At 36.6% G+C, this 25,329-nt stretch overlaps 2 protein-coding genes across 2 annotated transcripts in view; one reads left to right on the forward strand and one right to left on the reverse strand.

Annotated features, from left to right (window-relative positions):
- EDNRA (endothelin receptor type A) overlaps positions 1-8,239 on the reverse strand; it is a 32,094-nt gene extending 23,855 nt beyond the window's left edge. Inside the window, exons 1-2 of the mRNA XM_050327272.1 lie at positions 8,073-8,239; positions 4,823-5,304 (exon numbers count right to left, since the gene is read on the reverse strand). Coding sequence (XP_050183229.1) covers positions 4,823-5,224 — 402 coding nt within the window. The 5' untranslated portion in view covers positions 5,225-5,304; positions 8,073-8,239. The remainder of the gene's footprint in view (positions 1-4,822; positions 5,305-8,072) is intronic.
- TTC29 (tetratricopeptide repeat domain 29) overlaps positions 1-25,329 on the forward strand; it is a 383,434-nt gene that overhangs the window by 46,178 nt on the left and 311,927 nt on the right. The window lies entirely within an intron of this gene.

Genomic DNA, 25,329 nt, shown 5'->3' on the forward strand with positions numbered 1-25,329 from the left:
CCACTTGCTCTACTAGCTACAAGATCAGTGCCAATGTGTTTAATTATCCCTGTTAAGGTATAATACTAATTCTGTTGGTAAAGGTATTCAGATATGCCAAATAATTTGTGGTTTAGGCGGCACTGATCTAACACTTATGCCTGTGCTCTGATGTTGAAAAATGTCTGTGATTAGAAATGCCTCTCCTAAGTCTTCCTTTATTGAAGACAAAATGGATGAAAATGTTTCCTCACTACCAGGTACCTTATGTATTTGGATTCATAATGTTCTGGGTGGACTACTCAGATTTAGATGCTGTTGCAGCTAAGGTATGTATGAATTTATTGACAAAATCCCCCCTAATTTATTAAAGAAAACATTATCCTCTTGAGTTGTCTGGGCAGAGAGCACTTGCCTTTTTTTTTTCTCTAGGTAGATGTCTCTCACTTTATACCAGCAAAATAATTAGGAAAATGTTTTTATTGACATTTAAAGAAACGGGGTAAAAGCTGGCTAATTGGCTTCCTCTGCTTTACAAACTCATGGTTTAAGGAGTTAAGTATATTATGATCTAAGGCTATGTAATTTATGTCAATCCTATGTATGTCAGTTTTCAATAAACAGAACTCATTTAAACATTTTTCTCTAGAACTGGAAGCAGAGACAGCTCAGGACTTCCCAATAACATAGTTAAAACTGAATTTTGCTGTTCTAAAGGTGAGAGCCTTGGTCTAGAGTGTTTCAGGCTCCATGAGCTCAGGAAAGAGCTATGGACAGCATTTTCTCTGCTGTCCAACAACCCTGGTGTTGTTACTGTTGCTCTACTAAATTTGAACCAGTAAGGGCTTTTCAGACCTTAGTGCAGCCAAGACAATGGTGTTTCTATGAATATTCTGCTACTGCCCATGCATAGCCTTAGGAAATGGTCTGGTGTTAGTAGGGAAAGCAGCCCTATAAAGAAGTTTTCATGCATTGCATCTGATCTTAGCTTATTTTCTACAAACACACATGGCACTGATGGGTAATGCAGGTCATGCTGCAGCTTTCATTTGTGCTAATGCCACCTAATACTAGAAAAGGGACATGTCTCTTCAGTGCCTTAACCCTTCCTCAACAGTAGTGTAAAATATAAAAATTCTTTTTCTGATCTTCTTTTCCCTGGAAAGAGATTACTGATTTGGAGCTATGGGCTTTAACATCTTGAATGTGTGAGATGGGCATGTGTTGGGTAAAGAGGTAACTGTTTGGGTCCAGGTGCTATAAAAATGTGATTGAAAATTAAATTGGCTTAGTTTGGTCTATTAAGGATGGATTTATAACTGCCACCCTACCTGTAAAACTCAATTTATTAAATTTTTTTAATATTGATTTGATATTACAAGTGGATATACTAGTGGAAATTAAGTGTGGTGGGGCTTTAATAAATCCAGAATATCTTCAAAAGCAGGCTAGTGAATATTAGTCACATTTCAATCCATTTAACAAATTGCTAGGGGGAACTTAATTACAGTAATTGGAGAAAGTAAGAGGCGAATTTCTGAGCCTACTGTACTGTGAAGAAAGGATAAAAATGTCAAACACCTGTGTCCACATCTTTAGTTGAAATAAATTACATAATTACTTTTTTCCCAGCATCACTCCTTTGTTCATTGTGTAAATGCATAGTAGAATAATGGACTTAATTCTCCTGGAACCTTACATTGTTAATTACTATAATCTTATAGCTGCTTCTTTCTAAGGATTTGTGGAATGGATTTGAGCATCAGTAACATTATCTACTCTTCTGAAAGTAGTTTCAAAATAGTTAAGGCCACTACTGTGTTTCAGGAAAGTGATTATACCTATTTCTGATACTCAATTATAATTATACAGCATATATATATTTGTTATTTTTAAATCCAGCTGAATGCTCATTTACTCTAATTCTAATTTCAGAACTGTTTTGTCCTCCTAAAAGTGAAGATCTGACCTGAAAGTTATTAAGTGCTTGAAACCACTTCTTTATATGGAGTACTAATACATAGTTCAACATAAGGCTGACTCTAAAGAATCTTTTAGCCGAAGATAAAAGAATCTCTAAAGTAAAGTTCAGAAGTAAATTTATAAAATATCTTAAAATTTAAACTTTAAAACAAAAATTAAAACTCTTCAATTTTTTTTCCTTAAAAGACTATCACTTCCATTCTCCATTTGTGGTATTTCCAGTGGACAGCCTTCATAGTGTCACTCAACACGAGGAGATAAAAAGTGACACAGATTTTAGGATCCCTAGTGATACAAAGAGGAATGACATTTAACAAACATTAAAATCAACTCCTAAGCAGACACATTACTGAGTGGTTCATATGAAAAGTGGACTATACATAATAACTGCATTTCTTATCAGAAGTACTACAGCTCCCTTGTAAATGCTATAAATGCTTCCCTGTATCAGAATGCATGCAGCTAACCTTCGACAACAAGGTGGTTCTGTATGATAATTTTAAAGTAATTTATTTTGAAGGTTCAAACACTAAAAAAAACCCCTAAAACTTAGAATTGTGCTTTAAATGTGATTTTAGCTCTGCCTTCTTACATGTGGGAATTGGCAGACCTTGATGTCAAGGGTTGCAGTTTTGTTCACAACCTTTATTTATCAAATACTTCTCTGCAGCACAGAAATAAGTTTTCATATAGGCTAAGGAAATTTTGTTTGTATGGAGCTATTGAGGGTAAGTGAATGTGTGGAATGCCAGAGAAGTGCCAGAAAATTAATAGAAAAAAATTATTGCAAAATGATAAAGGGAATATAAAAAATATTGTTCGTTACTTTTAACTAAACTTCTAAAGAATTTTCAGAAGACCATCAAAAGGCAGTTCTGAAAGGCAGAATTAATTCCAGCTTTCCATCCCTCTTTGTGAAAAAAGCAGAGCTCTTGAAAGGTTAGAAAAAATTGGGTAATAAAAATACTTGTTCTTGCCCAAACTTGGCTCTGAAAAGAACTCATGCCATTTTTCCTTAAAATCTGCTATCATATACACCACAAGAAGTAAGAATACTGCCTTAGCAATTATCCATAAACATAGAAGGATAATTTACCAGGGAGGAAACTGCAATGCATGCTGGGAGCTGCAGTCATAGAGTCATAGACTCATAGAATGGTTTGGTTGGAAGAGACCTTAAAGATCATCCGGTTCCAAGCCCTGTGCCATGGGCAGGGACACCTCCCACTGGGCCAGGCTGCTCGAAGCCCCATTCAGCCTGGCCTTGTGTAGGTGATGAGTCCAGGCAAGAACCCCAATCCCATGTCCCATTAGGCATTCACAGAGCTATGGAAGAAGGGTGAATCTCTAATCAGGCAGGCACTCATCTTTCTCAACAACTAGGTAATTCCAAATACTCTACGGAGACCTGCTATCTCCTCAACAATTTATGGTAATTTAATTTTCCCAGTGGAATATGGAAAAGTGTAAACCTGAATTTCCATTAAATCGCATATGTTATTATTGACAGTCATTATGCTAGTTTCAAATTCATATTATATTAAAACCAGATAAAGTTAAAAGACTTCTCTGTAATTGATACTACTGGAAGATCAGAATCAGGTGCTACATTTTACCATAGATAATATGCCTCTGTGTAAATGTAATATATGCATATAGATATTCTTGATCCATTAATTAATTCAAATTTTATGATCTTGTCCTATGAATAGCTGGGTTATAACACAGTTATGATGTCAATAGTTACACATATGCAAAGTTCATCACTGTTTCTTAAATTTTAAAATCCAATTTGAAACCACTGAACACTAATTATTAAAAAATTATGCATTAAAATGTTTCATTTAAAGCCCATATAAATAAAAGTGAAGTCTTTAGAGTTGTTTAGGGCCAAAATTGTGAAGAACATTTTTTAAAAATTATAATACTTAGTGTTCTTCTTAGTAACAGAAGGACATTATGTTTTTACTGAGAAAAGAAAGGGGTCTAATATCATATCAGCTATGCACCTTTGTACAATCCACAAAGAGACAGATACAAGCTTACAACATTTTTTGATGATTGTCTAAGATAAGCTAATATCAGTGAGCTATATTAAAAAAAGGGCTTAGTTCTGTTTATTCAAGCATGTCCTGGCTTGAATTGTATTAGTAAACATATGCTGCATCAGAAAAAGCACTTCTTTATGGTTTTGCTTAATTAAAATGGAAAATCAAAACACTGGGACAGGATAAATTTATACCAGATAAAAGAATTGCTGAGGAGCCTTTTTGTACTTTGACAAACCCAGATGAAATTTAATGTTTCAAAAATAGTCTGTGATAAAATTGATTTTACTAACTCTGGAATAATTCTGAGAATCTGCTATTAATGACTATTAAATGAAAACCTTAAGGCTCAACTTAGCTGACATAATCTCTCTCCACAAAGCCTTAACATGAAGCCTGCATATCACAGGGAGTATTTTCTGTCAAAATACAAAGTAGGGGTAGGATATTCCAAAAATAGCAACTAGTCCATCAAGGAGGAGAATGGTTTATGAAAAGTCTTCCCTTATAAATTCTTTTTCTAGCTGTAGTAGCTATAATAAATTAAGAGCTCCTGTGAAAAGCCCAAGGCCACACTGGGGTTAAGAACTGAGAGCTACATCACCTTTAACGGGAGATACACTTTTTCTTGGTGGAGGTGAGACCTGAGAGCAAGGGTTTTTTTGTTGCAGAACAAAAAGGAGCTGTATTTTCTCTTAAGTGCACTATTCATTGACAAAAGGGCACTAAACAGGCAGAGAAGTAACCACAGAGAACAGACAGTGTGCTTGTAAGGAAAGTGCAATTAGAATGCATCGGTGTGGTTGTCCTACCTTGTACACAATGATAGGGATATCAATGACAATATAGATAAGGTCTCCCAGTGCCAGACTGGCTATCAGTGCGTTAGGGCCATTCCTCATACACTTGTTCTGGTAAATGATCCTCAGCAGAGTTGCATTCCCAACCATTCCAACGATGAAAATAGCACAAGATACCACCGTGTTAATGTATTTAAAAGTTTCAGCAATCTTGGTCTGCTGGGAGCACTTGACAGTTTGGTTGGACACGGGGGGCTGCACGGTGGTGAGGAGTAAGCTGGATTCGATCCCTGAGAAAGTGGAAAGGTGGTTTTCCAAGTCACTCCGATTAGCATCGTATCTGTCAGAGCTGTCACTGAGGACAAATCCGGGAACCAGCAGCAGCAAGGAAACTCTTAAACACAAGGCTTCCATTCTGAAGTCCTCAAAGAGCGAATTCAGAGAGGGGTTTGTTTTTTTTCAATATTTCAGTGAGATACTTATCACTTCTTCATCTGCAGAGAGAAACAGTAAGCAGAAGTAGAAAAGAAAAAGGAAACACAGAGTAAATACAACAGGTAGACTAACACACCCTGTTTCACACTTACGAAGGATATTTGAATATTCAGTCTCTGCAGCTAATAGATATAAACACCTGTTTACACTCACTGCACTACTCTGAAATCTAGATTACCCCTGTTAACTGTCTGACGAAAGGCAAACACAAAAAATTCCTTAAGTAATCAATAGCTTATACAAATAAGGTTTTATAAAAGCCTTTTAGCTTGATGCAGAATTTGTATATGGACGGAAAAAATAAGATGGATGAAATTCAGTTTTAAAATACTGTTTTGCAAGAATAGTCGACCTGCCTTGGAGGCTGCTGAATGATATTTTAGATAAAATAAGAAGATATTCTTTTATCCTTGAAAACGTAGGGTAACAGCGATGCACCAATAGTTAAAGGTAGCAAATCTGTTAATTTTCTCAGTATTTTTGATATATTGCAACAATTAGACTTTACTTATTTTCACCTGACTTATTAACTGGATTTCAAATGAAGACTGAAAATACTTGGATTTCAAATCAAACTTTGGACCAGATCCAAAGTCCCTAAATATTAGGAGGAAGACTTTTACAGTCTAGGTCTAGGTCTACCTAGTGTAGGTACACCTCTGGCCAGGAAAAGCCCTTCAAACTTCTGTGTCAATTGGTTCCTGAATGTTATTGCAACTCGTGTGCAGTATTTATGCACAGTGAAGCTAATTATAAAAATTAAAGCTCTGTTAAAGATAAAAAATGCTGGTTTAGTATTCTAAGCAACAAGTCATGACATTTCCAGTTAGGAAAGGAAGCATCATAGCGTTCTGTACCAGTGAGTGGGACTGCCTGTGTGTAACCCCTGCCAGAGTGGGGGTTAGAATAGAATAGATATACCTCCATCCAGTGAAACCAAGGATACCACTCAAGTCCATTTCCTTGAAGCCTCGGTTTAATATAAAGATTTTTTTTTTTTACATGTCTTTTGTCTGCACAACGAGGCAAAGTGCTGCAGTGTTGACAAAAGAGGAACAGAAAATAAAATATTTATAACTTTATGATTTCTAGGGACTTGCATGAAGTATTTGGGAGGATCCTTTTAAATAAATGAATCCTAATTCCGTTCCCTGTGGGGCTGTTAAGTCAGAGTTTATAGCAAGAAATTTACCAGAGAAGGAGGGAGACAATTTACTGATAGTACTTCTGGAGCAGGCACAGTATAAATATTTACTACTATTAAGGCTTCTGTTGTGTGTGGTCTGTGAAGTGTGTGTGTACCTATATACAGCAGCAAATGCCATGTTAACCAGAGTATTCCTGTCTGGCATGTAGAGTGTTATCCCTCACAGAGCAGGGCTCCACATTTACAGTTCTTGTGTTGGTGTATTTGAAATGAGGATCTGACCATCTGTGAGTTCCTATGGACTTGATTTTAAAGGTGAATGTACTAAATAGTAAATCCTTCTTTATTAGATGCTGGATACAACGGTATCCCAGGACAGTCAGCAGCAGTTTGCATGATGCAAGTGCATTCACTTTAGGTTTCTAAATCAGAACCAACAGAGATGTTTGACTGTAACTGTTTTCAGGCAACTATTAACACTTGTGTTATTTACTATGACTATGGCTCCTCAATTTACAAATGGGAAAACTGTATCACTATTAAATGACTTTCCCAAGTAAATGTGATACAGCTATGAACAGAACCCATAACCCCCTGTTTCAGTAGTTATATCAGTGTCCTCCTTAATTTATGATGTCTTCTTGTGAAAATGGCATGGATGTATTGTATGGACATGGTGGTGGCATGGCAAATCAGGCAGCCAGCATGCAAAGCTTGGAACAGAATTGCCATTTACCATCTCTTACCTCTCCTGGAAGCGAAACTAGAAAGTTTTTAATATACAAACTTCTAAGGATATTTTTTTTTTACAGATTCCCATCAGTCCTTCATTCCTCTGTGCATATTTTCAAAGTATTTGTCTTGTTACAGAACATTACATGCAAACTGCCTCATATGAGTGACATCCTAGAATCTGTGATAACTTTTTGCAATAAGGTAATCTGGTATTGCTGTGAGGTTGCTGTGTTAATCTGAGGACCACATGCATGTGCTGTGCCTGCGCTCCTCCAGCGCTGCAGAACCGGCCGCTGATGCAGAGCACGAAATTCCTGACTTGCCTGAGGTAACAAGCCAGAAAGATTCCCATGCCGAGCTTCACCAAGGAGAGACCATAACAGTGGAAACGGAATTGTTCCAAGTATTAAAGACGAGCTAAAACGTTATCAGTGATGGATCAGCCTGAAGGCAGTTGAGATGTGAACAGGAGCAAACGAACTGAAGCAGGGCAGGAAAACACTGAAGGGAACAAGGGGGACTCCTCCGGGCTGTTCTCAGCCCGACACAGGCAGGAGCGCTCCGCGCTGCCGGGGAGGCTCCTGCTGCTCCTCCGGTACCGCCAAAGGAAAAGCGCTCCCCATGCCTCTGGCAAGAGCCATATATTGTTAAACTTCACTTAATAACAGTTACCCCGAGCTGCCCTGTGCCTGTCTCGTATCCTCTCTCACTTTCTCACACACACACCCCGCTCTCATACACAGAGATGCACCATCGGCACCGAATCCCTCTCTGGGGCGTTTCCGAGGGGTGCCCGCGGTCGGGGCCGGGCAGTTCCCGGGGCGGGCTCGGGCTCCCGCAGCATCCCGCGCACTTCCCCCCGCCGCGCCTCCCCGCCGGGCTCACCCTCATGCTGGGGCTGCCGCCGCCGCCGCCGCTGCCGCCGAGAATTTCCTCCGAGTGGCTTTTCCTGGGATAGTCTTACCAGATCCTCCTGCCTGCGTCTGACTGGGTGGGATTGAAAATCTCCACCTCCGCTAAATCAGTGAAAGAAAGAGACAGACTGAAGAAGTCGGAGCGTCCCCTCTCCTCTGCCCCCTCCCCCAATTAAAACAAACCTCCAGCCCGAACTGAGCCCCTGCCAATGTTAAACACAAAGGCTGCCTCCCGGGCACAGGGAAACGCTGAGCTCTTTTAACTATTTCCTGGCTGAAACTGAGCAAAACTACTTTACTGGACTCATCCAAGACACAGCCTTGGGAATCCGCTCCTGTAGCTGCCTGCCAGTACCACACAGGATTCTCAGAAAGGTTCTGTGTCTGATCCCACCAGACGGCAGAGGAGCCAAGAGCAAAACAGGGGTTAAAAAATCTGCTGATGAAATATACCATTTTTGCTTTGCATTTCCCCCAGGTTTGGCCGGAATCAGAGTCTCTTCATGAGACAATCAGTGAAACTCCATGTGTGAGAGTTTCCAAAATGCCGAATTCATAAATAGAGACTCTTCCTGAGTGAAAATTTCTTTGGTCCATCCGAGACATACCTTGCTAATATCTCTTAGTCTCGTTTACAATGATAATAAGAGTGTGGCATTTTCTGTCATTCCTGTGTTTCCTATTACTGTTCTTCTGTCAAGGTAGTGATGTGAAAAAACTTGTGCAGGAAAAGTGGAAAGCTCTCTTATAGCTAAGGATATTTTATCATGATGTATCACAGTGTATCACAGGGAGAAGCTTGTAGTGGAAAGAGTTTCAAAATCCCTTCATGGTAGCAAGTTTAAGAAATTTTGAGTCCCTTGTTGAATCATTCCAGGTTTCTTATTTCCTGGCACATTTCTATCTGGCTGTACCACAGAAATTATTTTCTAAACATATATGGGCTTCTTTTGAATACAAAAAGGCAATCTTCCTAAATAAGATATAAAAATATGTAGTCCTAAAACAGTAAAAGCAGACAAAGAACAATAGAGAATGAGATGCTAGTGGACTGAAGAATTAAAATATCTGGTACTAAATCATGTAAGAAATTGTTTTGAACTTTGTCAGTCTTGCATAGTTAGTTAAAAGAATGCTTCTGTAGTATGCTTAAAATCATCTGATAAATCATGTACAGGGAAAACCAGCATCTGGATCGACTGGAATAGCAATACTTTATTACTTCTAGAAAGTCATCTCAGTTAAAAGAAGTGTCAAAACACAAGATCTTTGAAGGAATGTATATGTTCAGACTGGAAATTGCAAAGAGCCTACCATTTGCAAATTGGGTAGAAACATTTAATTCAAAATCTCAAGTTGCCCTGAATTTTGATAAATGCTGATAAACCACTAAATTGTCCATATACTAGTAAAAGTAATTTAAATCCTTTACATTTTGGTCATAGATGTGTAGTATTAATGATTTGCTTTGTCAAGAATCATCTATATGGTAACTTGTTGGAAAAACTGTTGAAGAGCTGGCAAGGGTGTAGTTAAAGACCATGTGGACTTTATGGAGTCCTTTATTGAATGCAATTCTTAAGTCTCTTGTGTGTTCTCTAAACATTGTTAAGACCCAATTCCTTTCTGGGATCATTTGACCTTTATTTCTAAACAACTAGAGCTGTAAAAATAAAAAGAACAAACCAAAAAGAAAGAAAATTTATATTTCTGATCTCATTCAAACACACTTTTGTTCCTCCAATTTATAGTTCCATAGTATATTTACTTTTAAATGGAATAAATTCAACGAAATAAGCAAATTTGATAATGCTGTTAAAAATCTGTTTCAAGAGAGCCTTTGTTACTATTGTGAATGCTTTTGTTATTGCCGACCCAATAAGTAGTATTAATTATTAGAAATTACTGAATCGCTGCATTCTATGTTCTTTATTATTATTACCTCTTGCTTATTTTTTAATTGGACCTTTGTTCTGTCTTTAACCTTTTAGGTGTCTAAAGTTGACTTGAAGTCTTGTCTTAAACTAAGTTGAATTCAAAAATTATATCTAATTGTTCCTGCTAGGGTTTTTTTACTGTGTTCAGGAAAATAACATGGAAAAGCAAGTTTTCATGTCGGAATTATGCAGAAACTGCAGTTGCAAATCCAGATGACCTCAGCTACTAAGAAAAGTAAAATAAAATAAAACACAGTTCTTTACACCAAGATGTTCTCAGATATTAGAGAAACTTTCAGCATCACTGTACAACTGCTATCCCATGTGTGTGTGTATTCTTTTTTGGGAGAGTTCTTGACTGAGGACTCTTGTCTACCAGTTTCAGCACAGTGAAAGTGTTTCCTCTGACCTCTTCTGTTTTGTGCCTTCAGCAAACTACTTAGCTTGTCTTGCATAACTTCACAGATTCAGAGTAAGGGTAACACATTAATCTCATTACAACATAACCCATTACACTTCAGTTTTAAGGCTACCTGGATTTTGCAGCTGGAATCAAGAAGGCTATCAGCATTTTGCAAAGCTATTAATTTTCCTGGAGCCTTCAGCTATTAGAAAGGAATACTTTATTACAGGTGTTACTAACCCATTTAAACCAAAGCTGCAGTACCTTTTATATAGCTACCTAAGAGGCAATATCAGAGGATCAGGAATGTTTGGAGGAGTTAATTTTATTTGATTGAAATGGACATTTACTGAATGTATTACCTGTTAAGCCACTTACCTCCTCAGATTTGGTATGAACTAAGAACATATGTTCATCAGCTCATGGAGTCCTAAATTGCATTCCTGAGATTCAAATGACCAAAATCAAAACCAGACATTGTCCATAACTGGCATTTTCACAAGCAGCCAGTTGGTGTGCTTACAATCTGTAGCATTTTTTTCAGAAATACAGAAGTTATTCATGGCAAAGGGTATAATTATCTAATTGTTCTGCGTTCTTCCACTAGATTTCTGACACAGTTTTTATAAGAAACAACACAAAGAACAATTGGACTGGATGATCCATATGGGTCCCTTCCAATTTGGCATATTTTGTGATTCTGTGGAAGAGAAGAATCATCCAAACCATAGATAATATTTCTATCTTGTGTAGATTATCAGTTCTTCAACAAGAGATGCACCTATACAGCTGCTTTAGAACAACTCAGTTAAGAGAGTACCTACCAGAAAATATAAATTCATTGAAACTTAGGGCTCATCATTTCAAATGATCATTAAACCAGTGATTTGCTTCTGTTACATAGCATTTCTGTTTTCCCAGTACCTGCTTTATTTAAATTGTATCTCTACTAATGGCATATCTATAACTATCTTTATATGCTTAGCACCAAAAAATCCTTCTTCTGGCAAAGTTATCTTTCTCCCTCCTTCCTCACTCCTTTCCTCCCTCCTTCTCTCTTTTCCCCCTTTCTCAGTCTCTTTTCTGTTTCCTTCATCTTGCTAGAAATTTTTGACAATTTACAATATGAATTTAAAATCAAAGAGAAATATAGTGAGAATACTTTAATATTAGTTTACTCTAATAATTGGAAATGTATTTGTATTAAAACCACTGAAATATTTCTGCCTTCAGACTATGTGAATTTGAAACTGGAAGCTGTGGTAGAATCACAAGGGAAAAAAAGATTGAAATTTTAAGGACAAAACTGACCATGGTGCAAACATTTAATATAGGAGCAACTGTGGGAGGTATTGCACCCCAAATGGGAATATTAGTCAGGAACTGTGGACTGATTGTCTATAGAGTTTGCAGAATCCCAATAGAAAAGTTTGTGTAAGAAGTGACCTTTCCAGTCCTTTAGTGTGCAGACTGGAGAAATAACAACATGTATTGTTAATTCCCTTCAATAACTGAGCATTTTAGCTTCCTTTGGGGAGCATTTGTCTACTGTGTTAAATGCAATAGACTGAGAATATTTCAGGAAAGCTTTGCTGCGAGAGACAATGTTGTTGTTATTCCATTTCCATAGGTGGAAACCCTAAATTTCGAGCTCTTGTTCATAGAACCTGGTAGGAGTGCACCCATGAGTGCTGAGGGAGTTGGCCAATGCCATTGCAAGGCTACTCATGGGAAGGTTACTCATGGAAAGGAGTTGGGAGAAAAGGACCTGGATTTCCTGATGGACAACAAGTTGTCCATGAGCCAGCAATGTGCCCTTGCAGCAGAAGAGGACCTGTGATCTGCAGCTGCATGAGGCAGAGTATTGCCAGCAGGTCAAGGGAGGTGACCCTACACCTCTACTCAGCACTGATGAGACACATCTGGAGGTCTGTGCCAAGACTTAGAGACATGGAGCAAGTCAAGGAAAGGGCTAGAATGATGATTAAGGGGTTTGAGCATCTGTAATATGAGGAGAGGCTGAGAAAGCTGTGACTGTTCAGCCTTGAGAAGAGAAGGCATAGGCTGGATCTTAGCAATGTGTCCAAACACCTGGTGGAGGTGGTAAAGAAGAGCGAACCAGACTCTTCTCCGTGGTGCTCAGTAACAGAAGGGAGGCACAGGACACAAACTGAAATACAAGAAATTAAATTCAATCATAGGAAAAACCATTTTCACTGTAAGGATGATCAAAGAGTGAAACAGGCTGCCCAGAGAGCTTGAAGGATCTCCATCCTTGGAGATATTCAAACCAATCTGGACACAGTCCCAAGTAACCTGGTTGAGGTGGCTGGGCTCTGAGGAGATGTTTCTAATGGTCCCTTCCAATATCATAAGTCTGCAGTTCTGGGATTCTGCAATTCAGATGAAACTTCCATTATGTCCAGAGTATTTTGACTTGAGCTCTAGAATGATGGTGTTCAAAATTCTTCAAGTTATGTTGTTTACGTTGGAAAGAGATTTGAGCATGTACTACCAAAAAAAAAAAAAAAAAAAAAAAAAAAAAAAAAAGGAAGAAGTACTTGTAAGTTAATATTCTGTGGCAAGTTGGATATTGTCCAAAATATGTGTGATGTTTATTGAAATATTTATCAAATATGTATTTTTTTAATGTTAGCTCTATGAAGAAATTATTTTCTTCTTCTCTTTTGGGACCAAAACAGCAAAATGATTGACTGTAGGGAGCATTTGGGGATATTCATCAGTTCTTATTCTTCATCCCCATTGTTTCAGACAACCCTGAAACTAACTGTGAGCTGAGGGAGTTCAACCTGCTCCAAAAAGACCAGTCTTCAATGGTAACACATGAAAATATTTTTACATAAAACTCTAAATATGCAGTAAAATATATACATAAAGAACAATAAAATAGCAATATGTCACTGAAGATGCCTGTGACATAATCATGAAATGAGTGAAATTATGCATTGAGAGGTTATTAGCATACTAAAGAAAAACTGGAGGAAGGAAAAACAGATATAAAGACAAACTAAAAACTGATTTACAGAACACTAAGAGGAAGAGAATGTATTAGATTAGAAAATCTTCCATAACTTAAAAAGTAAGTTTCAATTTGCATTTGCAGATGGGAGCCTGTGCAGAACACATGTTCTGTGACAGAGGAATGCTCTTCTGCTGCCAGATGTCTTTTATTATCTTAAGCACTAATAAAATTATCTAGATAAGATAGTGAGATATTAGAATGCCATTTAATCTTAATCTAAATAAGGTTAAAATTATTTCTATTGGTTACTCTGCAGTGAAACTGTTTTTCATGGAAAACCCTGGCTCATCTCACTTCTTTCTAATGCTTCTAAGTTATCTAATTTTTTTGTTAGCCTGACTAAAGCTAAGTTGAAATAAGCTGTTTGTGCATTTACTTTGATAAAGTCCCCTTATTATATTATTCAGTATTAAATGGTTAGCATATACTATTCCACATCTTATCTTACTGTAAACAACATGTGCAGGCCTCTTTACAGAATTATAATTAAGTGATAGATCTACAGACTTCTGCATGTTTTTATAGATGTAAGGAAATCTCTGCAATGCAATTTCAAGATAAAGATTTTTCAAATGACCAAAGTGTCTGGAAAAAGCCTCACCATTCCTTTCTGGGATCAAGAAAAGCATTATTTATTGGAAACCAAAGCACAGATTTAGGTAACTTAAATAGCATCAAGACAGAGTGTGTAGAAAAATCTAGGGCATGTAATACTTGAGAAAGAAGGAGCAGTCATTGCTTTAGATTTTGGTGATGACAACTCGCCCAACTATCGAAGAATGATCCTTTTATATTTGTGTTCATGCATGAAAGTATTCTGTCTGTTCATTTTAGCAGTGCAGGGGCTCTAGCTCATGTTTATAAGGAAGGCCTGGGTTGGGATATGACTGTATTCATGGCTATAGGATTGGTATCATGTGCTGTCATATATTGTCATGGCCTTGCTGTGACATGGATTTCCATTGCAATGACTTTTACCTTCTTTTATGTAGATGAGAAAAATCAAGCATGAATGTTAATATCAAGAGAAAAATAAAAGTCCTTCTGCTAGGGCCTCCAGTTAGTTCTTTGCAGTTGGTACCTAAAGACATGTTTTGTGGGTTGTTGGTTTTTTGTTTAGTTGTTTTTCACTTCTTTCAGTAAAGAAATATCAGTAATCTCATGAAAAAATCCAGGAAAATTATTAAACCTTCTTATTCGACTAGATCCTACATTTTCTGTATGACTAATATAAAACTACCATAATCCAGGAACTTCTCAAAAGTCATATATAGATCCACAATGAATAATAACATATTCATATTAAGGACCTATTTTGAAATTCTGCATTTTGCTCAGAGACGTAATCCAGAGTGATATTTTGGGTGATTTCAATAAAAATATTGTAGATTGATTCAACAGGATTTAATATCAAAAAATTCTCCTGTACAATGAAAGTGCCGTGGGACCCATTTTACCATTGGGAATTGTTCTGTGTCTCTTGAAGTTAAACAGTATGTGGAATAAGTGCTTTTATTGGTACTTGGCTGTGTTAATAAGTTTTGGAATTGTCAAGAAATCTGAACTTGAATGGAAGATTCAGAGGGTTGGCAGCCAATTGGGTTGGCTGCTTTCATTCCTCTTCCATCCCAGCCTTTTCATAGAGAGCCTTATCTCTTTTTCTATATTCTTTCGAATGAGAATTACTCATCTCTTCCACATGTGCCTGGTAAGCACTGGACACCTGCAGTGCTCATCAGCATTTATCCTTTTACTGAACCTTGTACCACACACTGTTGATGAGCTCCTATAGTTTCTCCAACAGCTAAGAGTGTGCCCGTTTCTTTATACACTAAACACCGAATGGTTGAATTTTCTTATTTTCCCCTTAATCCCAGTCACAGTGCTGGGATTTGGTGTGGTGAGGACAGACAGACAGACAAGCAAAGGGGAGGATGTTAAGCCTCCGATTGGCCAGGCCCTGCCCTGCCATCTCTGGCATCCCCCTTGGCTGCTGGCCAGCCCTTGCTGCTTCCTGATAGAGGGAGGGTGTGCTGGATAGAAAAGAGGGAATGATTTTATGTGTCTTACTCCAAGTATCCTAGACAAAAGGTCCAACTCAGTTCTGCTATCTTTGGATAGAAATATTTCTTTCTCTGGAAACAGCAATCTTACTTTGCCTTCTAAAATAACTTGAAACTAAGATGTTTTCCATGTGTCAAGCCACTGGGAATTAATCTGTGTCCTCTCAAATAAAGGGAAATTATGGAAAGATTAATTAATCATTCTGTTAAAATATGCCAGCACATAATACTACACATGTATTACTTTTTTTTTTTTTTAATTATTATCTTTGTCACAGTTAATACTTACAGATTGTTCTGAATGTGAAATGAAAAGGAACAAGATATATTCTTGTCAGTCTCCTTTCCCTGTCTGATATTTCACTATACTTATAAGGGTTTTCATTTTATAATGTTGGATTTTTGTCATAAATAACATACAGAACTAAGTCTACAACAAGTCCTTTGTGTCAAGCTGTTAGACTATTCTATTTCTATAGATTAAAAAAAATAAAACTTGAGACCTATGCAGTTCCTGAGCACTGTCAGGTGAATAATGATATTAGCTTTCTATGACAATTCTTATGAATACAGCCAAAACCAAGCTATTGTCAGTAATTAAATAAAATCATATATTTTAAGTAATAAGAAACAGTAAGCTCGGATTTTTAATTTTTAACTACTAATTATCCTAGTCACAAATTTTCAACAAGACTTAATTGATGTAATGTACTATTCAATTTGTCTACTCAGGAAGTAATACAACCAATAAATGCATGCAAATAGAAGCTTATAATTTGCATCATACTTTCCTAGGGAATAACATCTGGAAAAATGCTTTCCACTTACTTATGGATGTAAAACTCACATTTTCTAACCTATAAGTAAACAGTATAAAGCTAAAACTTAGATCTAAGATGATGGGAATGTAATGTTCTCTTTTGGGTGATGAAACCTCTCTAGTTATTTAGAAAAGCGCATTATGAATATAGTAAAAAACACGAATATTGTTGTGAACCAGATGCTGAAAACAGGCATATCAAAGTTGTGGTCATATGTTATTTACTTCAGAGCCACTGAAATCAAAGATATTTTGTGGATCTCTTACAACACTGTGAGATCAGATGCTAAACTGGCATAACTAAGTGTAAATCTCTTGTTGGAGATGGAAATACATTTACTTGTATTGCTAAGAAATGATCATAAATGGTGTAATTCTTTCCTACTCACATTAGTGTACTTTGAAGGGAGCCATGCCATCATGTGCATGTATCCCAAAATATACTTGAAACTGGGCAGCTGCTGCAGTTTCCTGCAAAAGCTGTTTCTGCTTGTTACAAATTTTGATAAATTTTAATTTTTTTTTTTAGTACATCCTGAATTTTGTATGATTTTTAATTTACCAGTGGCTGTAATAATCTAGATTGCTAAGTTTTCAATAAGTGTTGAAAAGAAGCTCAAAATCAAATTTCTATTCTGAAATAATTTGCAATCTAAAACATTCTTACTAGAAATGCGGTTCCTCAGAATGAAAATATTTAAAGACATCTACATCCAAGCGAGATTTAAACTGAAATAAAAGTACTTTGTATTGACACTCTGCATGACCCCTATGGCTTGAGTGAGGGCTTTTAAAAAATAATTACAAATAATGTATATGTATGAAATTATATTGTTCATATGAAGTTTATAATCAAAGATAAAGTTATTTTAAAAATTTAAACATATTATTTATAGAGCCACATGAAAATTAAATGAGTGGGCAAAGCTGGATTCTTGAAAATAGAATAGTTTAGCTGTTTGGCTTATACTCCTAGCAAAATATCTGGATCAAAGCATCAACAACTACCTGTGGTTGATTTATAATATACAAGTAGTTATCTCCTTTTTTTTTCTTTTTTTTTTTTTTAGTAGGTGATATTTAAACCTCACCTGTACTATTACTTTGGAAATAATGGCCAAGAACAATATAAGCTTTACAAGAATTGTGAACAATATAGAACAGAAATACCTTTTGGGTTTAGATCTATAGAGTATGGTAAGAGTCCAGCAAAATGCAAGAGGGACTAAAAATCTGCTTCCAACTTAGCTTAGAAGCTTTACTTTGTACCTCAGACTGAACTTTGCCTGGATCAGGATCTGTGTGCTGACTTTTAGGAAAATGGGGAAAGCTATACCAAAGACCTCAATATTATTTTCTGTAATTTTGTAGCGTTTTCTTGAAGTTTTGAAAGATACTGAAATACTTGAGGGAGTTACTTGTGGAAAAACTTCTGCTGAGATATTTTGGTTTCTGCAGCCTTTTTTAAATAGATTAAAAAATAAATCTGTTTGTTAGCTCCACTAACTGCACCTTTATTCCTAGATAAATGTCCTCAGATTAAAGAAATTTACCCACCTTTGCAGTTCTTTGAATACACATGCCTGTACATATATATATGTGCATATATATATATATATATCAGATACAGAACACTAGAAGATCTCATTTATTGCAAAAATTCATAGATGCAAAAAAGCCTTTCAAGTTATACAGAAGTAGGGGGAAAAGTTTGTATGATTTTTGCTGCTAGCATTTGGCAAGACTAAAGGGAAATGAAACAAACAGATGTCCTATAAGCTGTCAAGACCTAATAAGTCTGGTATTAATGGACATGTCTGGGCCAAGTACTTGCTAGAGATAGTAACAATAATTGCTGCCTCAAGATAGTCAGATGCCTTGTCTCTGCAATTTTCTAAAGGGTTCAAATTCTCAATTGTTGTGTTCTTAATTTTTTTTTTTAAATTAATCATTACTTATTATAATGTTGCCTTGTAGATTTAAGTTCCCAGCCCTAACGAGGTGTCTCTACATGAAACAAAGTTTAAGGGTTTTCTTAGTGGTGAGTAGGAACTGATAGTTTAATTCCTTCTGCCCTGGAGGGCTGGTATGACTTGGTACATTAAGAAATGCTAGTTTGAACAGATATGTTTGGCAATTTGTATCAAAATGATGGGGCTCAGGTTCAGGATATCTGTCTGTATGTTTGTGGCATTACAGCACACCTTGACCTCACTTGCCACCTGATGGTTCTGTCAACTAACACTGTACTTGGCTGAGCATCTCATGTGCTCAGGTGGGCAGGTGAATAATCCTTTCAGAGACAGTCTCCTTTTTACTTACGACTTTGAATGTGAAATGATATTAAATAAACTCTTCTTTTATTGTTTCTTCTGGTATAGTACAGGAGTTTTTGGTCTTTTATTTAACCACTGTCAAACCATTTATGTGGAAACATATAGGCCTGGTGTGGTATTTGGATTTCTTATAGAAATCCCAACACTCCTTTATGGAAAATATGCTGAGAACAGTTGTAAATGCAGATAAATAGAGAGGGTTACACAGAGCACTATTTGGCTCTAATATTTACCCTAGCTGAGGTTAGCACCATTTGCCTTGCTGAACAAGAGATGACATCAGTCAGTCACCATCTTGGGAAGGATCTTAAAGAAAACAACTCTCTCTTGTGCTTTCTTATTCTTTAATTTGCTTGTGCATACTTGTGTTTATAATATTTTCCTTACTTCACTTGATTATGTGCCCTATCATGACCTACAGTATTCTACAGGCTACAATACTGTACTGTACACTGTATTTTAAGATTTACATTTCAGTATACTTACTGTATAAGTATAGTGATACTGGAGTATCACTGCACCCTGATTGCTGATGTACTGCTGCAAGAGGTACCATTGTTCACTTTGATTAAGCTTAGACATCATGCACTTCTGAAAAAATGTTCATTACACACATTCCTTGTTACTTATTTACAGTACCTTGTTCAGGCCACCTGTTTCTAGAGCACTATACTTCTTGTTAAGGTTTTAAGCTTACTTCTTTCTGCTAGAGTTTTGAAAACTTAGCCCTTGAGATTAACTTTGAGTAATGAAGAGCTGAGATGGAACCAAAACTCTAATGAAAACCCCTATTCTGTTTTGGAAGACAGGACATCTCACAATATGCATTGCATTTATCTGAAGGGTTGGGGGGGGGTCTGTTGCCATTTTCTTTGTTTATACATACATAACAAACCATACTTAGAGAAATACTCATGAACTATGTTTATCCTGGAAAGTATCCAAAAGACTGTCAATTTAACCAGATCTTTCATTAAACATATTTATTTTTCTCCTCTGTGTACTCACAAACATCCGGAGGAAATAAAACTATCAATATTTTTTTAAAAAATGCACTCATTGTATATAACGTCACTGTAGGTGCATGTGAAATTCTCTCTGGCAGTCCTATGGGGTTTTTCTAAAGAAAGGATTTTAGTAGTTTTTCATTTTAAAGTGATTGAGTCCAGTGTTTTCAACCACCTAATAAAAACAAGCTGGTACTAAGCTTTCAAAATGGCTGGTACTATTAAAAAATGTCTTTGTACAGAAATGGGAACATTTCTGCAAGTTTGTGGTATTCTTTTGGGGTTTCAGTAGGAGGAACTGGTATACAGAATCTGCTCTCTGATTGCTTTGAAGTAAAATAGTTCTTCTCTCTTAGTTCAAAGCAAGCCACAAACAGGAATCTTCTGAATGTAGTTACCCAAATTTCAGATGGTGCTACCCATCCATTGCTTGTCACCAATCAGAAGCTGAACGTATCCCTCTCCTAAAGCTCTGTTAGGAGAAGAAATATTGTATGCATTTCTAAATCTTCCTCATGCCAAGTGCACCTGTTAATAATAATACCTTCTTGCACTTGGGTGTTAAACTAGCACAGCTATGTTGGTCTGAAACAAATGAAAGGGAACCTTGGGCAGGCTGTCTTTGTAGAGAGGAACTGCCAGTGGTGAGCAGGTAATGTAGAAAATGTATGTCAGCTGATGGCTACGACTCTGAAGTGTTATAAAACTCAAGAAAGTTTTCAATTATTTTTATGTCAAAACTGCACAATACTTCTGTTTTGTGAAGTAGCTCATACTGTTAATTGTTGTGTGCTGGCAGTTGCTAAAGCTTAACCTTTATAGACAGGAGGAAAAATTGAAATAAACTCATGTTCCAGTTAATTGCTTTCAGCTTCCTGTTTAGAACAGTCTGACTTTTTTTGGTATTTTTTCTTTCTTATTATCCTGTGTTAGCATTGTCCTGATTAGCCTGAAGTCCAATCAGTATGTACTTTGGTGAAGACTACATGACAGTGCTGACAGTTCTCAGCTTGGCCATTTATATTGTTATCAATTCATTTGAAAAAGTTCTTTGACTCTGGAAGGCATTGTCCAAACAGAAGGAGAAGCTGTAACTTTTCTTTATTTTTTCTTTGTATTTGTATTTGTTATTATACTACTATGTCTTTCTATGCTTATATTTATTTAATTCCTTCAGTGTGCTTTCTGAATATATGCTGAAATAGAACCATATATTCGTGCCTAGTCAACATGCCTGGTATTCAGCTATTAATTTAAATTACAAAGTACTAAATTTATTTTATTTGTGACTGCACCTCTTAGGTGAGAGGCAAGTTTCATTCAAAGCGTACTTCTTGAAAGGAACACTCTAGTTGCTCAGCCAAAATCCATGAGTAGAAAGCTATCCTGTCCAGTAAATATGAAGAAAATTACCCCAACACTGAATCACACAGATAGTTTATAAAAACAACTTTAAAAGTTGTAGGTTTAAAGTCTGCTGGACTAAAATGTCTAAATGGTTTTTATAACTACTAGGGAGCAAAGAGATAATCTTTCACTCCTTGCATGTGTATTTTGCAAAGTAAAACCTATTTGAATCAGATTGGAAAGACTTTTCTCTTTCCACCCATCTGTGCCAGAAGCCAATTATAGAACACATTGCAGTAATGGCAATAAATAAAATTTATAAGAGGAGAATGAGGAATGGGAAGGCATGCTACAGTTTTTTGTTGCCAAATAAGACCCTTTAATAAAAGGCCTGGGTATTCTCTTTAAAATGACATTTCAAAGGTTTTCTTCCCATTTACAACTTAAGAACTGGTATACTTCCAGCCTCTTGCTGCATTTGAAAGTTAACTAAATCATATTTTTTTACACTTCAACAGCTTCTTCCTCCTCTGAAAAAAGTATCTGAAGCATATAAAGAATGAAATCCTGACCACTTTGAAGTCACTTGGAAAATTCTTTTTGTCTTTTAGTGAAGCTAAAACTTCACCCCAAGTGACCCAAACCTTATGTTTTCCTAAGCTGCATTTTAGAGACCAGTCCTTTTGTGAAGAGGTTAAATTGCCATTTTACATCATTATGCTGTTTTGAACTTTAAAATAAATTCCAACTGGCATCTTGTTTGAACTCAAAGAAGAGATTATTCTGTTCAGCTTTTCTATCTACTGATGGAGGCCCAAGAACCAATATGGAATTTCAACATTTTCACACTGAAAACAGAAGGTCACATAAGTGTTCATGCTTCTATGACTGTACAGTAAAGAATATATGCAGAAAGACTTCCTGTGAAGAATTAAGAATGTTGGCTGCACCAACAGGAAAACATCAAGTCCAGCAGTCACAGTTTCTAGAGAGCCACAGCAGCCATTTCACTGACACAGCATTAGAGTTTCTCACCACTGATGACAAACCTATTGCAGAATAGGGATGGGACACATCTAGAGTTTTACTCTATGCATTTCCAGTGCTGATTACTTTCCCTCCATTTATTTGCTCACTGTTCATTTATAGTCAAGGAAATACAGTGCTTGTTTTCTGATGGCAATCACCACAGCATTCACGGTTCTGGGGGTTGACACAAACTTTGCAGACATAATGAGCTCTGTGTTGGAAGGGATGCTTAGTGAAGTCACAGCTGTCAGAGTAAAAACTTTAGATACCTTCTATCAGTAGGACTTAAAAATCTCAGTGTTTTTTATGGAGCTTTTACTGTGTTTTAGTTCTAAACCTTTTTCTCTATCTGTCATAGCATATACTGTGAGTACAGAGGTGGTAGCTTGTATAGGACAGTTATAAGGGTTTCCAGACATGTCAGTGTTACAAAAAATGTTTTTTTTTTTTTTATTACCCTGGAAGTAAATTGTAACACTTCTGGAAATGTACAGGATAAAATATTCCACTGAATACAGATAGAAGAGAAAATATAGTAGACAACCCCAGAAAGAGGGTGAAAAACTCAGGATATGTCTTGCCAAGAAATATTGTTTGTATTTCCAGAACTACAAGAAGGATAGTGTGTTTTTCACTATAAATCCAGTCCAAATTCCTTTCAATAGAGAGACATACCGTAGAGCATATCCAGTAATATAGTCCATAAATAAGTGTGGCTAGAATAAGTAAAACTGGTAGATAATAAATGATAGCTTGTAATCTACAGAACAACTAAATATTTGAATGTTTATATGGCATGCGAAGTATGCAATCCTCAGGTTATTGTACAAGGTAAGCTGCTTCAGTAGAAGATGCCAAGCCCACAGCCACCTTACATATTCTTTTGCTTCCTGTCTCTTCCTTCTTATTAGGAAGGAAGCAGATGATGTAATTAAATTGCAAACATATATTTTACAACCTACATGTATGTTGACTATGTCACTGCATGTACCCAATGTGTGCAAAGTTTCTGTATCTGGATTAAAAAAAGAAAAAAGAATTTTTCTTTATACCATAAAAACAATATAATGTCAAGTCGATTTGAAACCCTGATGAAAAAGTTTTTAATGTTCTAGATTCATTTCTCAAGTTAGTCCAGTAGTGGCATTGCCCTAGATGAAGAGATAAGATTGTAGTGTGTGGCTTGTAGGAAAAATTGGCTTTCTTGGAAGTTTTCTGGTACTTATGTTCCGCTTTTATTTTTTTGAGAAGTGTCACAGGATCATTCTATGGTTCTCTGATTCTATGAGGCTTCTCAAAAATGTATTGCCTACTTCTGAGATGAACAAAACTGGTCTGGAAGCCTCCAGAGACCAGGCTTTCTTGGAAGTTTTCTGGGACTTCTGTTCTGTCTTCGATGGAAATGCCATTCAGACAGTCTTTCCCACAGAATTTTGGTGCTGCGAGACTTGGCTTTGTCTAAAGAAGCCTCTTGTACATTGAAAAACACAAATTACCAAGTCTCAGACAGGAGCTGATGTTGAGAGTCAGTGAAACTGGTTTAATTTACATGGACTTGTCTCATTCACAGTAATACTTTTAAAATGTGTTTTCTTGAGGAGAACATTTATAAATCCAAAGCAAAGGCCTTGGTCTGCATGTAAATTAAGGGGTTTCAGTAGTTCCCTGGTTTATCTGCTGTGTAGTTTTTGTTGCATTTCTAGAATTTTTGAATTTCTTAGCAGGTGTCAGTTTTTCCACACAGAACTCCCTAATTTTGCCTTTGTCTGAAGAATTCTTGGATGTGTGCATCTGAACACCTCTTTCCCCCTTCCTGTCCTTTAGGTTTTCTTTTGCTGTGGTTTGATGTGATGTTATATTTTTATTGTCAAAAGAGAATTTTAAAAAGTAGGTATTTGTCCTGTGCTTCTTGAATGAGTAATATAATAGCTAGTAAGGGATTAATTGATCATTAGTTTCAGTTTCCCTGGTGGATGTTGTAGGCAGAAACTCATTTCTGATCATAAATTCTGTGGTGAAATTATTATTTTTAATATGAGTTATATGTAGCCTTATCAACATAGCTTTTGCTGGTCTTAGGGCAGCAATCAGACAAACCAATTGGAAATCTGAGATCCAGAACCTCTGGATGACTGGAATCAGGCTCTGCTGTTCAGCTAGCCATATCATTTAGTGCTTTACAAGAATTTCAGTAAAACCAACTAGGTTTCTTGTCCCTCCTAGTTCCTAATTAAAGGGTCTTCCAAGATGTAATCTTCCAACTTTTGGCCTAAATTTATTTAGGGTTTCATAGAAAACTTCAAGTGTTTTTAAGAAACTTCTCTTGTGATAACGCTTTATTTAACCTAGGTAATTTTTCTACCTCACTATTGTTTAGAAAAATAAATTTTCTTGCTGACCTGATTTTGCTTGGTTAGCAAACTAGGTTGCCTTATATGTCTATCTTTCAGTAGGTTAAATGGAATCCATAAGTCTTCTTTGTCTACTTCTACCTGACTGGTTCCTTCCTGACGATGGGTAATGAAAATTGTGAGCATGTGTTTCTGTTGTAAACCAGGACAGCCAGAAAGGACCAAGTTAAAAAAAGGTAGCAGCATTTAGTCAGCATTTGACTACAAACCATCATTTTGAAGCAAATCACAGACTCATAGAATAGCTTGGGTTGGAAGGGACCTTTAAAGATCAGTGAAGAAAATATAGTGTTGAGATGCAGTGGCAGATAGGAGCATTTCCCAAGGATACAGGGAAGTCCTACTGACATTTCACAAAGCTCTGGTGAAATCCTCTGTGCTCTCTTTCAGAATGCATGTTCTTGCTGTGCATATGACATTTAAGTCTTATTTGTTTGCCTCTCTATTTAAAGGTTATCTGTTCTCCTTCTGAGATTTTTATCTATGATGAAATCCCAAATGTCCTGATTTGTGTGATCAGGGAGTGTTTTCTCAACATTTGAATGTAAGCAATGAACAAAAAAGGTGTCAAGCTCATCAGTTAGGTGGTATGAATGCTAACCTAGAAGGGTCATCTGCTAGAATCTTTCCCAGTCACTGGGGAGAGAGATCTCTTTTCATCTACTGTAAATGCAAACCATCCTCCTCTCACATAGGCACCTAAAAGTGATGATTTAAATACCCTCCTTTCTGCCTTCAGCCATCTTTATTAACATATTCCTACTTTGTGTAGGAATTTATTTGTTCAGTGTCCAACTTGGTATGAAAAGACTTCACTAGGTGTGTCTACTAA

This window comes from Myiozetetes cayanensis, unplaced genomic scaffold (genome assembly GCF_022539395.1).
Source record: "Myiozetetes cayanensis isolate MyiCay16 unplaced genomic scaffold, myiCay2020 scf33, whole genome shotgun sequence".
NCBI lineage: Eukaryota > Metazoa > Chordata > Aves > Passeriformes > Tyrannidae > Myiozetetes > Myiozetetes cayanensis.